The following is a 15,165-nucleotide window of genomic DNA, read 5'->3' as shown; positions in this document are numbered from 1 at the left end:
TCCTTTCTTCTTTTGAAAGCTGGCATTACCTCTGGGAATTCAGAGAGGAAGTATTGTAAACTCAGGCATAGATCCAGCCCCCAAGAACTCCTTAATCCACACTACCAAATGGGGGAGAACCATACAGGTACTATGGGACTGACTTAATGCTTACTACGTTTAGTAATGGGACCTAGAGTTTTCCCTCCTTTTAAGTTCATGCATATATGAAATACCTTTGTCCCATAAAAACATCCAAAACGTCCAACAGATAGATGGGTTGCAGATACTCTATTGGTGAATCTTTCATTGGAAAATCTTACATATAAAAGTTTCTAAACTTTTATTAGATCTGTTTTAAATTGTGACCTCTCCATATCAAAAACACTCAGAACACTTTCTTTATAACTTAGCAATTTAAAAAGGTCCAGTGTTCTGAATTTCAACATGAATCTAAGGCAGGGGTGTCAAACTCATTTTCACCGGGGGCCGCATCAGCCTCGCAGTTGCCTTCAAAGGGCCGAATGTAATTTTAGGACTGTATACGTGTAGCTACTCCTTAACTGTTAAGCGAGAGCTCAGCACTGCCGCTGGGTAGAAATAAGGCGCCGGGCCAGATAAAACAAGGTGGAGGGCCGGATTCAGCCCGAGGGCCTTGTGTTTGCCACCTGTGGTCTAAGGAAACTACACTGGAAACTATCTTAAAGGAAGATCATATCTCTTTACATACCAAAGGTGAAAATATTAAAGAAATGTCACTGGTTCCCAGGTTTTGATAATCTTACACCTAAAACGAGGTATCTTCAAATGTTGCTTTCTGGCTTTATTTGTGGGGACCTTTTCTGTGGTACTTGTTTTCTGACAAAACTCAGCTCCTACGTAACTTAGTAGCCTTGAATAATTTGGCCTTCCTTGTTCATGACATAAACACTGTATGCCATGAGCTGCTAAAAAATGTAATTAAAAGCAAATGAAGAAAGTCAAGCTTTACATGCAAAGTGCGATTTCATGTAAGAGGAATGGAACAGAAAGTAGAGATATCCAGTGGGATATGAATTTTTAAAACCTGTTGCTGCCCCGCCAGGAACAGTGGTTGTCCAGGGGTAATTACTCCTTGATATATCACTGTAGAATTAGAATATTTGTACCAGTATTTATTTGTTCTCCATTGACATTCTTACCTTCATTTTTCACAGCTTAACTTGATTCAAGTCACCTATTATCAGATAACAATCTGATGATAAACAATCTTGGCTTTTACTTTTAGGACCAAAAGCTTTACCAATAGTATATTACAACTGATATCTTACTATAAACTTAGGTACTACAATACATTATTTATAATATTAAATTCAATTACCACATAATTCACTATGCAATTACTATAAAGAATATATCATCTATATGCATGACATTATTATCTTTCTGGGGGGACCCCAAATGTTGAACCATTTATGAAATGATCATTTTATATCATTAGCAACATTCAGTTATTTTCAAAACACACAGAAGTTGTACTAGGTTTTTGCTTTTTGGGATGCTGAAACATAAGTACCAATGATACCTTGGAATTAATAAGGCTAGGACTTTAGAAACCAGATGTATTTGCAACTGTGACCATAATCTGCATGTAAAGCTAATTAAAACTAAAAAGTAGTATTTAAATTTGTAAGCACTATTTCAAGAGTAAGGTTTGAAATTTTCTAAGAATATTATATTTTACATTTGAGAGGAAAAAAAATTTTGCTCTCAGTTATGAATCTACTATACCATATTACCTCAGAACTGATAGAGATCATAAGAGAAAGAATACTGTTTTTAAAGGTTACAAAGGGAATACTTTTCAATAAGTTTCTTTATACTAAACTTAGGACTAAAATCTTTTCTTACACAAATTCCTTAAGCATTTACTTTTTAAATAAAAATATTTACAAGATTATCTTTCTGACTCTTAGATCATATTTTTTTTATTTTTTACTTAATATTTATTGTATTTTTTCTATTATCATTGACTCCCCTTATACCCTCCTCCCCCCAGCAATCACCACACTGTTGTCCATGTCCATGAGTTCTTTTTAATTTTTGCTCGATCTCTCTACCCCCCCCACTAGCTGTCATCTGCTCTCCATCTTTGAGTTTGTCTCTGTTTTACTTGTTAGTTCAGTTTGTTGATTAGATTCCACATGTGAGTGAAATCATATGGTATCTGTCTTTCTATCATAACTTCATTATAGAGAGGTAGCAAAAAGACTTCCGTTATCACAGAAAGGCAATGTAATACAGTAAGAAAGAGAGACAAGACATTAGAATGATGTCACCTATTATCTCACGGTGTCCCAAAGTAGGGTCTGATTGTCAAGAGTAAAACTTTAGTATAAAAATTCTATTTAATATGAAAACCAATTAAGAAAACAGGTTATGCTGAAACTTTTCTGCCACATCAATCCTTATGTGTTTTCTTGATTTACATTGTTTAAAAACTAGTACAAATGAAATGCAGACCTGTAAATGGAAGTTCTCAAGTGAGATTTAAAAGCAACTGGTTAAAATATGTGGATGCTATATTCTACATGTGTAACATTCTACACTAAATTAGCAAACTTACCCATAAGTATTGAAGGTTTCACAAAATAGTGAACTAATTAAAAACAGTATAAATTCCTATCATTAGATAAGTTTTTGCATCTCTTTATATAGGTGAACTACATCACCAAAATAATACACTCTTGACTTAATTTATTCTCACCATGCTGTGCACATACCAGCATTCCACTATAATCAATATTTCTTTGGTTGCAAGAGATAGAATTAAATCTACTTAAAAAATCAGATAACCTTCAAAAATAAATCAAGACTGAAAGCAAGATATAAAAACATTTTTTCTCCAAATTCTCTTCCCCTTCCTTATCTACCACAAAACATTTTGGCAAATGATTTGGATTTTGCAGGAAGGTCAATAATTAAATGATTTTCTTTTATTTATTCTATACCCAAGATCTTGGATGTCATACCTTTCACCTCCAGTTTGCATTCGACCTCAGCTGTCCCAAGGTCATTGACTGCTTTGCAGCAGTAAGTGCCTCCATCATAAGGGCTGGGCTTGCGAATCTCCAGCGTACACACCCCTTGGTTGCTGAACATCCTGTATCTTGGGTCATCCACAATAGCAACTTTGTTTTTCATCCAGGTTATTTTAGGCTGAAGTTAATATTGAAGTAAATTAGGTCAAAACATATCTGTAGTTAGCACATTAACAGACCATCAAAGCCAGTGACAGAATTTTAAAGCATGGCTTAGAAAGAAACACGTCTAAAAAGAATCCACATCCACTTGAGCACTGTTTCTCTTAAGTTAAATTCTACTTAGTGGTCGGCAAGAGAGCAATAAGCAGTTCTGAAGAAGCAACCCCGATTTGTCCCCAGGACGGCTCTGGAGCGGTCTTCCCACATGGATTCACTGGCATTTCAATTTGATCTACAGGTCCATGAGGTTCATTTATCCAAGAGACTACGTATTGCAGGGCATTCTTCACAGAATCCCCATGAGTGTCATAACCACCTAATTTTCTTCACTTCCTTTTCCTGATACTCTTTTCTAATTATTTACGGGCTGCTTATGCCCCATCACCATTTAATCTGTCCTCTGACATCTGTTTTCATCATCCAGACATAGTGGATCTTCTCCTACCGGATAATTCAAGATCTATCATAATGCATTGCCCAGGGAATTGACTCTATTCTCCTTGGCCCCTGAACTATAGCTGACATCATTGACCTTCCACTCCTGTTTCATATTATCTTCTCCTTCCTCATGTGAATGCACACCCCCCCCCATTCCCTCTTCGACCTCTTACATGATTTTGCCTTTCTCAGACCCTAGAGATGGCCCTTCTCTTTGTTCTCCCCACTGTTCTCTTCCTTCATTCAGCCTTTCAAGTGGTTGAATTCATTGAGGCTCAGGCATAGGTCCTCGGCTTTTCGCTCACTACCCTCTTGCCTCAGTGGTATCCCTTTCTAGAGCTGTGACTCCCAGGGGCGGAATATAGCACTCCCATGCCTAGGCACTCCTACACTGAGAGTCACAGCCCTAGCCTTTGTCCTAAGCTCCCGTGAACAGTGAACCTCTTCTCTGTCTACTTCCTGGTCATTCCTACTTGGATGTACCAACATCACTTCCAATGAAGCATGAATTAGGAATCATCCTCCATCCGCAATTTGGCTTCTCTCTGACTTTCTTGTTTCTGTTCATGGGATGTGTGGGGAAAATACCACTGTTTGCAATTTTTCAAATTCTAGGCCTCCTTCCCTCAGTGCCCTCTGGGGACGGATAACTGTCTCTATGGTCAACATTCATTAACTTGTTGTTCTTTTCAAACAACATGAAACCTTAAAACCTTTCTAACTCTCTTCTGTTAGATGTGATTTCTCCCTTCCCTCAATATAGCACATTTTAAATTCTGCCTTGCATTACAGTATAGTCATTTGCTTTAGTCTATTGTAGAAAACTTGATGAATCAATATTTCCACCTAATTTTTCAGGTGAAACAACATTACTTCCATCTCCTCACCCCTCAGTTCTTTTTAAAATAGGTGGTTTGTTTTTTCCTTAGAAGATATCCCTGATTTACTAAAGAAATATAGACATTTTTTACTACTGCATTTAAATAGTGTACTTAATGTTCCACATCACCACCCCCAATCCTAGAATAAGACACAAGTAGTAGCTGGAGGCTCAGTTTATATTGCTACTTACATGTATAAGGTGGCAAACACAAAAGAGAAAGTTTGGGGTTAATTCTTAAATTTCACCGATGTGATTTTAAAAAGTACAACATGGTACCTTAGGATTTCCTCTCACACTGCAGTTCAGAGTGGCATTGTAGCCAGCGATAGCGTAGGTGTTGACCAAAGGCTGAGTATACATGGGCGCCTCTGTGAAATCGAAGTCTTCATACACGGGATTTTTGTAGACTTTACCTTAAAAACAAGCATTAGAAATATACGAGTTGGCTTGAGACCATGTTATTCTTGGCATACTTTACTCACCAGTGAAACTCCCCTGAACTTAGAAAAAGCATGTAAAAACATGAGTGAATACCACACGGCATTCATTCTGGAGGGCACAAAGGGATAGCCAACCCCACACGGGACAGAGAGGTCATCTGAAACTGAAACAAATACTGACAAGAATTCGGTGTTGGAGTGTGTTGATCCACGGTGCATTTTAATGGGACAGTAATAAGGAAGAGCTTTAAGGGGAGTGGTTCATGAGGAAATGAAATGATAGGCATGAAATTCAGCTCCACCCATTTCATGGGTCTCATGTGGAGCTACATTGAAGGTGTCCAAGAACGGAAGTAACCCAAGCTCAATGTCTACTTTTTCCTATCCCTGTGATTTTAGCCACTTAATACACTTATAGCCCAGAAGCAGGAATGAATTGCAGCTAGTATGTTTTAAAAATGCAATAATAATATAATTTTCCTCTAAAAATTTGACTTTTAAAATTACTATTTACTTGGGAATTTTTACCATAATTTAAAAATGTTTATCATTTTCCTATTCCCTTTCACCACATCTCTTTTTTTTTTTCCTTCAGTCTCCTCTAGTCACTGAAAACCAAGGTTTCCAGATGCCCAGTATTATACTGTGTTTTAGAATAACAGATATATACTTGGTCTTCACCCCCATTTCTGGTGCAGAGCTCCTAAAACCCTTGACATTTCTTAGGCAAGCAGAGCTATAAACGTGTCTTTTGTTATATTAATGAGGTGGCTTTTGACCCCACCCAAGGATTGTTTGCCAAGGGAAGCAACCTTGTGATGAACAGGCTGGAACTTTTAGTCCCTCCCCCAGGCCTCCAAGGAGAAGAGAGGGGCTGGAGGTTTAATCAATCCTGGGTATGTAATGAAGCCCCCATAAAAAAAAACCCACAAATGGCAGAGCTTCTGGACTGGTGAACACTGGAGATCCTGGGAGAGCGGTGGAGCTCTGCGGGCATGGAAGCTCGGTGCCCCTTCCCCGTGCTTGGCCTGCGCCCCTCTTCCCTCTGGGAGGTCCTGAGTTATCATCTTCTCTAGTAAACCAGTGATGCAGTAGATAACATGGTTCTCTGAGTTTTGTGAGCTATTCTAGGAAACTGATCAAACCTGAGGGTCATTGGAACCTTTGGTATATCGTCTGTTAGTTAGAAGCACAGGTGACAACCCAGACTTACAATTGGCATCTCAAGTGGGAGGTGAGACTGAGCCCATAACCTGTGGGGCCTGATGCTGTCTGTGGGTGGAGCATGTCAGAATTGATTTGAATTGTAGGACACCCAGCTGGTGTCTAAGAATAGCTTGGTGGTGTGGGAGAAACTCCCTAAACCCCCATGCACTAGAATTGGGTCCCAAACCCCCTTTCACCAGCCCACTGCTAACTCACCATCCTTGGCAATCACAGCACTCTCTTTGGTCATTGTTGCATTCTCACTGAGGCCACACATGTTTTCAGCAAAGACCCGGAAGTAGTATTCATTTCCTATGACCAGTTCAGTAATGGTGGCATTGGTTCGGTGATAATGCTCAATGACAGTGAACCATTCCTGAAAGAAAAAAGTTGGAGGAAAATCATCTAAAAATATACAACTATTCCAACTGATGATTAGGATAAATAACAGGGATGTTTCGTTTGCCAAAAGAAAAATAGCACTAATTTTTATATTGAGAGTAATAACAACATACTCAAGCGGAAATTAATTATAAAGTATTAAACACATGTATGTTGTTATTACTGCCCTTACCAACCTTCCTCCCTTGTTTTAGTAACCTGATGAAATTTCATAATCTACATTCTTACTGCTATCCCCTGGTGTAAATGTCTAAAGACATAATGATATCAATATCATTCAGTAAGATGTCTTACTCTTCTTATGAGAGTGAAAAATGGCTCTATGCCATTGTGTGTCCAAACATTCATTTTATTTCTTCACTCACTTACAGGCAAGTCAGTAGTAGAATGCAGTGGCTGGATTCTGATTCAGGAAGACCAATATGTTAACATTTAAAATCTGATGATCTTGAGCAAGTCATTTATACTTTCTGAGCCTCAGTTTCCTCATCTATAAAATATAGGTTATAGTAATTCCTACTCCAGCTGGGTTGCTTCTCGAACATCCTAAGCTCCTTCCCTCCTCAAGACCTTTGCACATGCTGTTCCCCTTAGAATCTTTCTTTCCTAACTAATGCCTTTTTGTCCATGCTATTGAACATTTATTTTACAAGGAGAAATGGGTGCAAATCTGAATCAGAATACAGAGTAAATATTTGTTGAACAAATGAACTTATTTGTTCATGATAACCAAGCAAAGTAAGTATTTGTGAACCTACGCTATAGATGAGGAAGGGAGGGATTGAAGAGGTTAAGTGACTGTTCATGTATATGTGGCCTCAAATGGCAAAGCTGGGATTCCGATCTGACCTTCTGTGGCTCCATAGGCCTTATCCTTTCCACTAGGTCACCTCACTTCTCCACAGCCCCCCTGGGTTCCTCACGAGAGACGACCTCATATTTCCTCCTTTCCTTCTATGCAGTGTGATTTTGCTCCTGCTGAACCAGAGAAAGCCTGGCCTTACCATGCTCTTCTTGTCAGCCTTCTGGATCGTGTACCCTGTGATGGCTGCATTTCCATCATCCTTTGGTGGTGTCCATGACAGGGCAACATTCTCTCCCCAGACATCCTCAATCTTCACAAGTTGGGGAGGACCCGGACGGTCTACAGGACAAATTCACGGCATAACTGGGGGGTCACTTTCCCTCCAAACCTTCACATTGCTGCAGGAGGGTATTTTAAAACATCCTTTCCTCCCTGCATTTCTACCCACATTTCTTTCACCATTCTTAAACTTCAGAGAAATGGAATGCACTCCAGCTAAGGGAACCCTTGACTTTAACCTTCATGGGGAAAAAAGATTTTGAAAAGAAAGTTGAAATGAAATCTCAAACCTTATTAGCCAGGCCTCCAGGGACACAGCTTACTGGCATTGAATCACATGGCGGCCCTGCCTGGTTGGAAATGCAAGCTGATGCTGGACTTGAAATTTAGAGCCTGCCTGGGCAGAGCAGCTCTAACTTTTGGTAAAAGGCACCGAGCCCACAGCCTGTGAATGGGTTTCTCTGTTGCACCCAAAAGGCACCTTTAAGGGGCAAGAGGAAAACATGTTTTTATCACTCTTTCAACTCTCCCTCCAAGATTTATTTGTATGTATCGAGTGTTTCCATTTTATTAAGTGAGGTGCATTAATGAGGAAATAAAATTTTCTTCAGTTTACTTTCTGTGACCTCTGACCTTCCAGTAAATTTCAGTATCATTCAGGAAGGCAAGAGTCAAGAAAACTAAGTGTTGATTGTGACATACCCCCACCCTCAAATTGAATCATGCACAGAAGTCCAAAAAAGGATAATACTTACATGGAGCAGGGGGGGCAAAAGTATGTTTACAGTTATTTGTGTGGAAAATAATAGAATAAACTATTATGTAAATATCCTATTTATATTAATTATTATACAAATAGAATAATAAACTGTTTTGCATAGTCACAACTGTAAACCTACTTTTGCCCTACCTTATACTATATATTTTCATGGTATTTCTTAATATTTCTAGAGAATTTCATGTCTATTACCTTTCTCAGTGCAAGCATCAGCCTTTCTGCCCTGAAATATTTTTCAGGTATTATATTAAAATGCAATTGTAATCATTTTTATAGGAGATATAAAATGTGAGACTGAAAAGGACAAACCATGGTGTGCTTTCAGGTAAGACTTTTCTCTCTTTTGAATACAATTAAACAAGCAGTCTTCATGGGCTTGACTGGTGGAACCATAGGGCTATTCCTCCCTTCTTGTCCACTGTGACCAACAGGAAGTTTCTATAACCGTGATATTCTATCTCCTGTGTTCACCAGCGTGTCCTACAGTCCCACCTCTCAGCTGCACCCCAAGTCAGCTGCGTCTTCAAAGTTCACATTGACCTCAGATACTTGCTCCCTAACAGTAAATGGCTTTGGTAGATTGTCATAGTCATGGCAGACACATACATTTGGAACTAATAAAATAATTAGAATAATAATATTACTATTTATTGAACACTCTCAGTGTAAAAGAGATATACCAGGCACTTACAACTACCTCGTAAAATAACTGCAGGGCAAAGTAGAAAAATAGAATGTCCTTCTTTGTGTTTCAGAAGGCAGCACTCTTCCAGAGGCTTCTACGGGCTTCCATTAGCACGGAGCCAGGTCAGATCAAGAAGGTTTAGCCAGCAGCAAAATAGGGCTTAGTTTAAAGGGTGTGAACTTTCCCTCAAAAGAAGGCTTGCCACAGGAAGTTGCTCTTTGGGTGAGAAAACCTCAAGTTCAGCAAATTTGCTGAAATACAATAGTAAAAAAATGGCTAGAAACAAGGCTTCTCTTAGTTTTGCTCTTAAATTTATTCTTGATACTGTGAAAATATAGAAGAGTTCAAGTGAGAGAGGTCCTTCCATAAGAGGTTGTACCTCTATTCCCCTAACTGGACAGAAGTAAAAATTAACTTTACTCATTATATAGACAGGTAAACATCCAACTAGCCCTGCAGGGTCAGCCAATTCAGTGTTTAACTGTTCAACTTTGTTTTGGCACACCTTCCTTCTATTTATAAAAATGTCCTTATTCTTCATTAAAATTTTATTAATAGCGAGTTTTATTTTATTTATTTATTAAGATTTTATTTATTTATTTTTAGAGAGGGAAGGGAGGGAGAAAGAGAGAGAGAGAGAGAAACATCAATGTGCGGTTGCTGGGGGCCGTGGCCTGCAACCCAGGCGTGTACCCTGGCTGGGAATGGAACCTGCGATGCTTTGGTTCGCAGCCCATGCTCAATCCACTGAGCTATGCCAGCCAGGACTAAATTTTATTAATAGCGAATTTTAAGTGTAGTAGACACATGTTAAACTATGTCTAGAATCTACAATATTTTCCATGCAAGAATTCGACACAGGAATAGATTTATCCTTGAGGACTGAGAAACAGAGTAAGAGCACCGGACTGTAAAGCAATGCAGATGGTTTTCACTGAAACGTCTGTCCATTAATTTCCTTCAACAACGATGTCCCAAGTCTCCCATGACTACTCCTTTTATGCAGTGAAAAATTATTCTGAAATTCAAATAAGTCTTACTAATTTATCTGTTGTTTAAAAAATTCTTAAAAAAGAATTTTATGTCAAACCAGCCAAATGCAAATTTTTACTTTAAGCCTTAATGACAAAGACAATTAATCCCAAAACTGCTTTGACAGAGCATTCTAGTTCCTTCTTCCAAACCTACCAACGATCTGGATGTCGATCGATGCACTTTCCACGAATTTCTCCACTTTGACCTGCAGGTCGTATTTCCCCGAGTGGCTCCTCTCTGCTTTTCTGATGAATATGATTGTGTCAGTCTCAGAGTTGCGTATGTTGATTTGATTCTTATCAATTTCTTCACCATCCTTCTTCCAAGTTAATTCTGGTCTTGGTTTTCCCTAAAGAGAAAGACAGAAAAAGTAGAGGAGGGGGGAAGTCAGACTGTCTCAAGATTTTTTTCTCACTATGAATAAAAAAAAAAAATGACAGTGGCTTACCCTAGTCAAGGCACGGTGGGAAAGCAGCCCGGTGGTGAGCAGCCAGAGCAGCAACAGTACTAATGCTCGCTGCCTTGACTGCATTCTGTGTACAAGGCACTACGTTAGGTACATGAAGTTCACTATTTCCCATAATCTTCGTGTCAGAATAGTGTCATTACCCTCATTTTTTGGATAAGGAGTTAAATGACTTGTCCAAGGCCTTGCAGCTAAGTAAGTGCTAGAATCAGGCTTTACAGCCGGGTGTCTTTAGCTCCGTAGCCTGCGCAATGCAGCATAGTGGTCAAGGGCATGGGCTCTGGGGCGCTGGAATCTATATGTGGATCCTGACTCCACCACTGAGTAGTTGTGTGACTTTGGGCAACTTATTATACTTAAACTCTTTGTACCCCATTTTTAAAAATGAGAACAAGGATAGTACCTACCTCACAGGGTAACTACAAAGACTGACATCTTTAGAAAGCTTCTGCATACTATGTAAGTGTTTTATTAATATCATCTAAATGTTAATGACTATTAGTCCACTTTGATGTTCATTTTAGACTTGTCTATAATTCTCTCTGTTTTTTTCTTTCTAGCTGCTGAAACTATGCTTTAAGAGTAGGCTTTGAGAAATTCTAATGTCACTCTTGGATCTGAGTTTTCATTTGTATTACAAAGGAACTTCTAGGATTCCTGAGCACCGAGACTCACCAGCAGATGGGAACCACACATGAATGCAGTCAGGTAAGGCACAGCCTCCCTCCAGCCTGGCTCCTCGATGGGTTATGATAAAGAGTGTGAGAGACACACATCGAACCCCTGCCCCCAGAGCTTAAAATGGCCGAGGGTGCTCCACTTGCACATGGGAAGTAGAGAATGATATTGTTAACACACAAAAAAAGCAGTTCTAGGTCTTATTTGCTTAAACGTACAAGTTGCTATTAGCTACTGGGGAAAAAATGAGTTCTCTGATAACATATGGAGTAGAAAAAGCACTGGATTCAGTGTTAGGGGATATGGAGGCTGCTCTTGCCACTACCATTTACTTGCTGTGTGACCTTGGGCAAGCCACTTAACTTCTCTGACCATCAGCTTCTTCCCTTCTCAAGTGGGGACAAGGAAATCTGTCCCCACAGAGTGTTCTTTTCCAAACTGAATGAGAAAATATTTCTGAGAACTCTAGAGGTTACACAGATGCACAAACATGGCACAGCCTTGGCACCCCCTTCCTGGCAGCTAAGCAGTCCCCGGGGGATGCCGTCCCTATGAGGTCTCTGTTCTCAGGCTCTTTCCTCTCTCAGACCCGGTGACAGAAATGAAGTAAATGCACAGACCCCCAAGATCTGGGAACTGGGATGAGTCCTAGTGATAGAAATGACTTGGCAGCCCCAGTCCAGGGCTGGGTTTGGTCCCAACTGCCTGCCTTGTCTCAACTCCTGGTTTTATTTGAGGCTGCGGGAGGAGAGAAATGAGTGTCATCTCCTTCTCCCTCTACTGTTGATATTCGCATCCTCCCTGGCTTTCACTCTGATTTCATGCACTGTGTTTACAGAAGATAACTGCCTTTTCTACAGAGTGGGCCTTGAGTCCAACGAGGTTGGCCTGAATTGACTGTCCCGTTAGTTCGGTTCCCATGGGGGCTCTGAGTCCGAATGAGTTCATGTGCATGCATGCCTGTGCATATGTGTGCTTGTGTATGTGTTCAAATGTGTACAGGGACCTAAATTCTAACTCTAAGGCTTTGCTGTCTGATATTATAACTACATGTGGCTACTTAAACTAAAATTAGTCATAACTAAGGAAAATTTTAAATTCATACTTGTCCCTAGTTGCACATGTCAAGTGTTCAACAGCTATGTTTGGCTGCTGGTTACCACAGCTTACAGTTGGACAGCACACACAGAGGACATTTCTACCATTGCAGAAAGTTCCATTCAATGGTGTTGTTTAGAGGCAAAAAAGGAGTCAAATGAGTAAGGGTGTGGTGGTGCAGTGTGCGTGTGTGTGTGTGTTTGTGTGTGTCTGTCTGTCTGTATGTGTGTGTGTGTACGTGAGACCAAAACTGTTTATTGCAGGCAACGCCTGGTTAATCTTATAAACTACAGATTCTTTCTGTGGAGCAATGATTTATCAATGGCCATATATTTCAGTTAGTGATGAGGAGACATCAAATTTTAGCTATCCCTTTTTTGGGATTTACTTCGGTTTAGGGTAATTGTGGGAAGTAAGCACATGTTGTTTTCCTGACTGTTTGTTACACTGACAACTTCATTTCAAATGAAGGTTAGTCATGCAGATGTATGGGAGCAGAAAGAAACTTCAAGAATTTCTTGTTTTGGTAAATCCTCAATGTTTTCCCTGCCCCACCTCAGTCCCAGAGCTTCCGATCTCATTTGTGAAGAAAGAAAATCTGTGACCGTTTTATAGATTTCTCTTTTACAGCAGGAGATGATCACTCCCCAGATCTCTTCCCAGGTTTTCCTGTCCCCCTGGGAGGAAACCCTGACTGATGATGAACACCAGTACTACGGCATCTCCCTCCTCTTCTTAAACGCCTCAGCACTGAGAGAGAAAACGAGCGACCCCCGAATTATTACCTGGAAAGGTATAACCAGGTTGACAGCTTCTCCAACTCTGCGGATGTAGGTCTGCTTCAGGTGCCTTGGGATGCGAATCTTTGGAGGCTCTGAGTGAGGGGAGAATAGCAGGATTTTGTGATCAGTACGGTACACTGGGCACAGCCTCACATGCACACACAGATGTGATGCTCACTAGATCTCCTCGTGCAGGTGTCTCTGCAGTTCCACTTAGATGTGCCACTAACAGATTACATACAGTAACTTCGGTCCCAAATGTTTTCTTCAAAGACATGCGTTAGCAGTTTAACACAACAAAATTTATCCTTGACCTCTTTGATTTTACTGCTACTTCCTATTTTTTATTGTTATTTTAAGGTTAAAGCAACATTATAGAAAAGTACCAAATTTTCTCTTGGGACCTTGGACACATTTTTCATAGTTTCCAACACTGAGTATATTCTCCGATGAACAATCCATTAAAGGTCTACAGACACCACATTAGCTGTTGGGGCTGCCCGTTCTTTCTTCCATTCTTTTCTACCGGAAAACAAAAAATTTTAACATTGAGCCCTTGCTATTGAGATACTTCTGTTGGAATTTTATAGTAACTTTCTCCCTGTGACTATGGTAAAGTATATAATAGGGAACTCTAGCCTACTGGGTATTAAAGTCCATTAATGCAACACCAGGAAGACACTAGCACAGGTTGCTGCAAACCCAAAGTCTTATAGGCTCACAGGAATGATGTAGGTCTCATCACTTGACTGGGCTAACTGCTTTTCACGAAGGGACCAAGTCAACCCTCTCAGCCACCTTAGGAGCTAAGTACTGCTTTTATTTATGATGAAGGAACTGGATCACAGGCGTTTAAGTAACTTGCACTTGGTGACACAGTCAGGGCTAGAACCTGGAGTCAGCCCTGAGTGTCTCTGCTCTGCTTGGAAGCATGGACTGCAGAGTCAGATGCTCTATCAGTCACATAGTAGGTCTCTCTGGCCTCAGGCTCCTGTTCTGTAAAATCAGCATGATCACAGCATCTAATTTATAGGATTGTCATGGGGATTAAATAATGTTATTCATATAAAGAATTTAGCATAATGGTTGAGAATAGTCTGTGCTCAATAAACTTTCAGAGATGATGATGATGATGACAGTGATGATGAGGACCAAATGTTGGGGTAGGAAGAGAGCCTGGAGAGCCTCTAACTCCCTAACTTGAGGTACGAGGAAAACGAGACTCAGTAAGTTTCTGCAGCAAACTGAACTATCATCACAATAAAAGTTAACACAGATTGAGGGCTTATTACGTGGCAAGGCCTCTGTGAAGCAAGCAACAAGGATTAATTTGTTTAATTCTCCCACCTTTTGATGTGGTAAGTACTGTTTTTATCTCCATCTTGCAGATGAAGAAATTAAGGCTCAGAAAGATCAAGTCTCTTGCCTGAGATCACATCACTAACAGTGGAAACAGGATTCAATGTATGTAGACTGTCGCCAGAATCTAAAAATGTGCACACTTCATGCTTTCTTCCATCCATCCATCCATTCCCTAACTCTCTCCCAAAGGTTCCAGCAGTCACACCGTAAGCCTGTGCAGACCGTGATCCAGACCCAGGTATCCAGGCCCCCAGTCCAGTGTCCTTTCCCCGAGAGCAGCAATTCTCCAACCTTTTGGTGCCAGCACTGCATCACACTCCTAAAAATTATCAAGGGCCCCCCAAAAGCTTGCTTGTGTGGGCTGTATCTATCAACATTTATCATATTAGAAATTAAAACTGAGAAATTTGGGCTGTCTCTCTCTATGGAGCATGCCCGTGCCTTTCCCCACCCCCACCCCCCAGACACGTTTTCCACACCTCCCCCCACCCTCGTAGGCTCCAAGGCTCCCTCTTTCCCTCTGTGACTTGTTTCCCGAGCCCATTTCTTCTATGACTCACTTCTTCTACCTCTGTGACTTTCTAAATAAACTTTCTCTTACAGTTGG

The 15,165-nt window shown here is 40.3% G+C and overlaps 1 protein-coding gene across 13 annotated transcripts in view; it reads right to left on the bottom strand.

The window, feature by feature from the left end:
* MYBPC1 (myosin binding protein C1) overlaps positions 1-15,165 on the bottom strand; it is a 79,090-nt gene that overhangs the window by 2,169 nt on the left and 61,756 nt on the right. For 10 of the 13 annotated variants that reach the window (XM_036019472.1, XM_036019473.1, XM_036019477.1 and 7 more), the window contains 7 exons: positions 13,200-13,288; positions 10,326-10,521; positions 7,595-7,734; positions 6,405-6,564; positions 4,819-4,955; positions 2,991-3,177; positions 1,046-1,104 (listed from right to left, as the gene is read on the bottom strand). In XM_036019472.1, coding sequence (XP_035875365.1) covers positions 1,046-1,104; positions 2,991-3,177; positions 4,819-4,955; positions 6,405-6,564; positions 7,595-7,734; positions 10,326-10,521; positions 13,200-13,288 — 968 coding nt within the window. The remainder of the gene's footprint in view (positions 1-1,045; positions 1,105-2,990; positions 3,178-4,818; positions 4,956-6,404; positions 6,565-7,594; positions 7,735-10,325; positions 10,522-13,199; positions 13,289-15,165) is intronic. The other 3 variants (XM_036019474.1, XM_036019481.1, XM_036019483.1) reach the window with 1 other exon arrangement.

The sequence above is a fragment of the Phyllostomus discolor genome, chromosome 2 (genome assembly GCF_004126475.2).
Source record: "Phyllostomus discolor isolate MPI-MPIP mPhyDis1 chromosome 2, mPhyDis1.pri.v3, whole genome shotgun sequence".
Lineage (NCBI taxonomy): Eukaryota > Metazoa > Chordata > Mammalia > Chiroptera > Phyllostomidae > Phyllostomus > Phyllostomus discolor.
This window is presented reverse-complemented; position numbering and strand designations above follow the sequence as displayed.